Below are 6,574 nucleotides of genomic sequence, written 5' to 3'. Positions count from 1 at the left end.
AATATCATTGCCATGTATGATACCAATTCATATTTTGACTTACTATGATAACAGACCAATGAAAGAATATAACCAATACATAGCCCAATATTTAAATAATTACAATTGCACAGTATTTTAAAATGTGCTGCCTGCATCCTTGTTGTTAACTTGTTTCCATGAAGATGTTTTAAATGTATACTAAAATGTAATTCAGTTGTAAATGTAATGCTCAATATTTTCCTTTACTATCAATAACTTTAAATCCCCTAAAATAAATAAATTACTTAGCAACCTCAGACATGAGGAAATTAGCAGTATAAAAAATAAAATTGAAAACAGTCTGTCTGCAAATCTTTCACATTACGGTCTGTCTGTCCTTTTCTCACTCTTGCCAATTTTCTACCACTGGAACAATTACTTTCCTTGGGAAAGTAACAGCATGTAGATCGCTGCCATTAGGGAAAAGCTACAGCATGTGCCAAAGAATAATAATGTAGGAGGTGGGATGGAATGTTTTGTTTGCTACTTTATGATGGTTGTAGGCTGATTCATAAATTGATGGTTAATCCTTTTTTTTAGTTACAAGTTCAAATGCTCAACGTGAAGATTAGATCATATTTTACAAAAGCCTGACAGCCAGTTGTATGGTTCTCAAGAGAAACAACAACAAAAAAAAAAACCTAAACAAAATAATATATTAATAAATAAATACCAGTGGAACTTACAATTTCCATCTTTTCTGGATTGAGTTTTCTGGCATGAAGTCTTGATCCACATGGTCCTCACAAAGCAAAAGATGTCATCTATACTGTGGTATCTAAAGTGGTTGTCCATGGACAATCAATGATGGGTAAAGACCTGCAAAGAGAACAATGATATCCATTCTTCTGCTTCCTTTGAGTTACATCAGTGATGGACATATAGTGATTAACGTGGATATCAATCGAAGATAGAATAGGAATTTCCATGGATTCCTGTACATCAATATGCAGAAATATATGTGTGCCAATCAGTTCATCAAAACAGGGGCAGCTCTAAACATTTATTTTGTCAAGTAGGGCTCTTGGTGTACCAAAACTGGGATCGTTCTGTCGTTCCTTGATTGGACTGAACGCTTGCACTCAACTCACACAGTTTATATAGGTCTGGCCAATATGTGTTATGTTTGAGCATGCAGCTTGGTGAGTCTGTCACTTTTTAGATACCAAAGTGTATCACAATATCCCATTGTCTGTTTAACTCAAAACCTTAAGTGGAATTTCATTCATCAATCAAGTTGTTCTGTGCTGTGCATGAAATAGGTTACATTTTGTATGAGCACTTATAACTGTGTTTGAGAAAATGAGAAACTGTATAATAAGCGAATCAGGCTTCCCTGTTAGTTCTGAGTTTCATGGATTTTTTAACCTGTATCCTATATTTCAGATACTGTATCTGCATGATCCAGTTTGCTGTCAGTGCCAGCACTTAGTCTATATTATTTATATGAGTAAAGCTCATAAAGAACTGTAGAACTAAGTAGACTAATTGGTATTCAACATAAATTGTGCAAACCATTACAGCCATTACTTGTAGAGCAAAGTAAATGCTTGCCTTCACAGGGAGTCTTATTTTAAATATAATTAAACCATGGATAAGACTTTGGGGGTATAACAGTGAGCTTATAATATACAAAAGTAACTACTCCATCCATGAATGTGAGTGCAATTCACTGTAACAGCATGATACTGGTAGATCACTGTGTGTCTGCCTCAAACCTTAAGGGATGATAAGGGATTTAAATGGATAACAGTGCATTTCTAAACCAATTTCCAACTTTTCAAAGAAATTGTAGAGATCTTTAACATTAGCACATTGTTTTAACATGGTTTTCCAAGTAAAGTCTGACCACATCAAATTCTAGTTTAAAAATGTAATTTAATATCAAATAAGAGATATAGAAAATAAAAATATTATTTATAAAACTGTACAATGATGCCCCTTTCAAAAGAGCAAACAGGGCATAAACAACAAAACACTTTGGTCCAAACTATTTCTCATTTTGCTAAATAATTGTATGTTTCAAATATATACTATAAACGTTACCACTAATAAAAAGAAATGTAGCATTTTATGACTTCTTATGGCATTTACATGACTCATCACAGGGATTCAAAACAAGAACATGTTTGGTATATTTAAAGATTTTCTTTCTCAGCAGTAGTTTAAAAAGAAGAATAAAAAAGTATAAAACATTCTGGCATAAAAACATCAGGTAATCTAAATGACTAAATGCTTCAGAATATAAGCTGCTGTGATTCTTTGGATTTTGTGCTGTTAATTTAACAAAATATCCAAATGATTTAATTCACACTTATATCATTTTTTGGGTTTACTGAACATAACTGGTCCATTCATATTATTAAAACAATATTACTGTACTCAGCTATGACATAAAATCCTAAGGGTTGCAGAGTTGACACTAAACTAGCCTTGCAGTTCAGTGTGTGTGTGTGTGTGTGTGTGTGTGTGTGTGTGTGTGTGTGTGTGTATATATATATATATATATATATATATATATATATATATATATATATATATATATATATATATATACACTTTTATATTATTTAGTCAGAAATACACACGCTAGAAAAGATTTAGCCAGCTTGCACCAACAAGAGACCTGTGTTAATGTGCAAAATCTAGCAAGTGCTATATAAAACAAACCTGTTTATTCAGCAACATATCAGTGACAAAATGAAAAGTATTACTGTTGCTGGGCTAATGTTAGAAACAGTTAATGAAAAGAATGCATGGCAAAAAAAAAAAAAAAAAAAAAAAAGATGTTTTAAAATGTGATTGATTTTGTTTCCTTTACATATAAACACTAACCTTTACGAGTCTAGTTTATGACAAAGTGGATCTGCAGCAAATTCTTGCCTTTTACTCTCACCCAATTCCTTACAGGCAAGTACCCCGTTTTCCACACACAGTACTGTGCTATAATGTTCTGCATTTTATGTGTGTTCTATGACCGGTTACATATATGATTTACATGTTTTACAGCATGCTGAGAACACCATTATATAAAAAATGAAAGTACCTTTAGTAGAAAAGACAAAACACATACAAATGGAGAATGTTCAAGTCCTTGTCTGTTTATGATAAATGATACATGCTATATCCAGCTGGAGATGTGTACAGTCCAACTGAGGATACAGGGAGAACAGGCCTATGAAAAGGGTAGGACTGTCCATACATAGAAGCTGCCTGAAGATGAGAATTGATGTGGAATGGGAATGGGAAGCCAGGATGGAGCATTGGCTTGGTTGCCATTTTGAGTTTTTCCAGTTCGGCTTCTTGAAGTCTCTTCGCCTTGGCCCTCCTGTTTTGGAACCAGATTTTAACCTGGGTCTCTGTTAGATTTAGAGAGCTGGAGAATTCGGCCCGTTCCGCAATAGACAGGTACTGTTTCTGACGGAACTTCCTCTCCAAAGCCAGCAGTTGTGATGTGGTAAAAGGAGTTCTGGGTTTTCTATTGGTTTTGTGCTTCCTTAAAGGGCAAGGTTTAGGGCTTAATTGTCCTAAGAAAGAGGGGAAAACAGTTTAAATATTCTGTAAAATATACATATTAGACATCACACGTAGCTTACAATTAATTGAATTATAATGTATTGATCCGCTATGGACAGTAGGCTACATACATATTGCAGGCATGTAACCTATAGACGTCTGTTTTTGTACGTATGTGGTAACCCACTAAACAAGTTAAATAAAATAAAAAAACAACAGAGATTGGCCTTTAAACAATGATTAAAATATGCTACTTTTACTATAGATATGTTTGTTACAGTTCAGAAAAGGTTCATGTCTCTCTGCATTGTTTTTGTTTAACTATTTTTATTTTCTTGACCAAATATGTATCTGTAAGTTGTTCAACCCAATAAATAACCCGTGTGTGTACATAAGTGCAGTTATGAACTGACTTGAAATAGATTAATATTATATATATATATATATATATATATATATATATATATATATATATATATATATATATATATATCACACACACACACACACACACACACACACACTGAAGGTATGTTTTGTATTAGTAATGCACTGATTATGGAAATGAAAAAAGTATATGAATTGAATTCCCTGACACCTGACGTTAAAGGCCGTGCTCCTTTAAAAGTTGAATACGCAAGCGTCTCAGGTGGAAAGTTCTCATGCTTTCGTGTTATTTTGAACCTAGATTTTGTATTCCATCAACAAGAAAAAAATGTTAACGTGCTTCCTGTTCTGAATTAAGTTCCGTTTCCATATTTAATTTTTAATAGCGAGGAAACTGTCTGGCACGGCACCTTTCGATATACCTGTGGATGAGTCCCCGATTATTTCCTCGCACTCACTTGTACTGAAGTTCTCTCATGAACGAGTTGTAAATTGTCACTGTCGAACTTGATAACAAATATGTTTAAGTAATGTTTATAAAGCCTAAACTAGCCTATATGTTACACATAAAAATAAAAAATAAAAAATATTGTTATAGCGATATGAACGTTTTCAACAAGCTTTGTTATTATTATTATTATTATTATTATTATTATTATTATTATTATTATTATTATTAAAGTTACTTTCTTTAAAACTGAGCGTGCTATTGAACAACAACAACAACAACAACAAACAACAATAAGAATAAGAATAAGAATATTATCATTATCAAACATATTATATAACATTCTCATGCTCTTACTTGGTGGTGTGGAGAATCTTGAATTTGTAACCCATGTGGAACAGTCTTCTTGTTCTGATGTTTCTGATTTAACAGGAGACGTCGGTACAAACGCTTTTGGAAATCCATCCAGACTGTAAGAATCTCTAGAAATTGAACTTGAATGGTGAGTCCTAGAAGCGCTCATAACATTCCCTTCAGATTTAGACACTATATCAGTGCGGGTCTTCCTGTCAGCCATCAAAGCTTCAACACTGAAAGGCAGACAAGATATCTGAACTTTGCGATCTTTTTCAGTAAATTCTGGTCGACTTTCGTCCTCATAGGAGCAACTGTCCTTCAGACTAAGCGGGGAAGACATGTTCCCAAGAAAAGCCTCCAAAAGTTTTCGACACACTTCAATAAACGCCCTTGTCCCGCAGAAAGTGCATGCAACTCAGGTCTGAGATGGCACAAGCACGAGCAAAAATCGGAAACTCTTCAGATGCAGTTAAACTTTTAACCAATCACAGCACGACCAGAACGTGATATGGAGCTTTTAGGGGTTTGATTGGGTCTAAGCTTTGCTGGCGATCATCGCAGAAATGTTTTAAAGTAGAATACAATCACATGGGACACAAACTGTGATGGGTTAGTGATACTTTCAAGGTTTTAATCTCATAAACATACAAGCCATTTGCGTAATTTAAGGCTAATTATGTGAAGAGGAAGCAATGATCGCTGGCTTTTTCTCGTAGCTGCAGTTTTAACAGGCTGCGTTCTTCACTTTCCTTTTATGTTCATGTCAGTAGAATGATTTTCATTGTTCCCATATTGCACATATGTGTCTGTTTTAAATCACATCTTAATGTATTAACGTTTTCATTGAAATGTAGTTTTGAGGTTGCTATTATATAGTTTTGCAGATTGTGATTCGTCCTGGACAACCTCGTGTTATAGCTTTTGTTAACAGACCAAACTTTGAGTTTGGTTAACCTCAACACAATTATAGCCTGTGATATAAAATGTACAATTTTAAAGCTTTAGTCTGACATCGTTCTATAGCTGTCTCCAAACTTGAAAACATTCAATAAGTAGCAAAATTCTCTCTCATAGTTCTATCACTGAAACACCCGTGTAAAAAGAAAGTAAAAAGCATGGGAAACAAAACATGTTTAAAATATAGTAAATACATTATTTGCATATATATATATATATATATATATATATATATATATATATATATATATATATATATATATATATATATATATATATATATATATACACGGATACATACCCCTTACTGAGCAAAAGAGTATGTGACATCTGACATAATTAAATGACATCTTTCAGTTGCAAGTTCTGGATCAAATTACAAGATGTATTTTATCTGAAAGCTGTATCTGAGGAAACAAACTAAATAAAGAAGGTTTCTAGAAACAGTAATCAGAATGTATTTTTTTTTTTTTTTCATAGGGAGTTAGACATTAACGTTGCGAATGTATAAAGACAGTAAAGTTGTGAAAACAAGGCGCGTGGGTAATTGTTTGTAGCGTGCAGCCAAAACAAGTTTGTCTTTTAAAAAGTTACATAATCATTAGAAACGTTTATTTAAAAATAAATAATTTTGTATATGTACATGTATTTATTCCATACGTTATTTTAGTGTTACGATTTTGGTAAATAATGAAAATACACAAACTAAATAGAACTTTATAGTTTTCAGCTCTAATGTTATGTTTACACTTCAAGGACAAACGAAAAAATACAAAATTGTAAATGTTAAAGTAAATTAATAATGAATGAATACAACAAATGATCTAGCGATGTTTTGTTTAATTTTACTGTACAATAGCCTAATCATTTATGGTGTAGCAAACAACA

At 32.8% G+C, this 6,574-nt stretch overlaps 1 protein-coding gene across 1 annotated transcript; it reads right to left on the bottom strand.

Moving 5' to 3' along the window:
- Positions 1 to 1,886: 1,886 nt before the first annotated feature.
- LOC121323947 (homeobox protein MSX-2-like) lies at positions 1,887 to 5,170 on the bottom strand. The gene is made up of 2 exons (XM_041265289.1): positions 4,730 to 5,170; positions 1,887 to 3,548 (listed from the first exon to the last, which is right to left on the bottom strand). The coding sequence occupies exons 1-2, from the start codon at positions 5,067 to 5,069 to the stop codon at positions 3,124 to 3,126; spliced, it is 765 nt and encodes a 254-aa protein (XP_041121223.1). The 5' UTR covers positions 5,070 to 5,170; the 3' UTR covers positions 1,887 to 3,123.
- Positions 5,171 to 6,574: the final 1,404 nt, after the last annotated feature.

Source organism: Polyodon spathula, chromosome 12 (assembly GCF_017654505.1).
Source record: "Polyodon spathula isolate WHYD16114869_AA chromosome 12, ASM1765450v1, whole genome shotgun sequence".
Classification (NCBI taxonomy): Eukaryota; Metazoa; Chordata; class Actinopteri; order Acipenseriformes; family Polyodontidae; genus Polyodon; species Polyodon spathula.
Note: the sequence above shows the minus strand (reverse complement) of the source record. Positions and strands in the feature narration are given on the sequence as shown.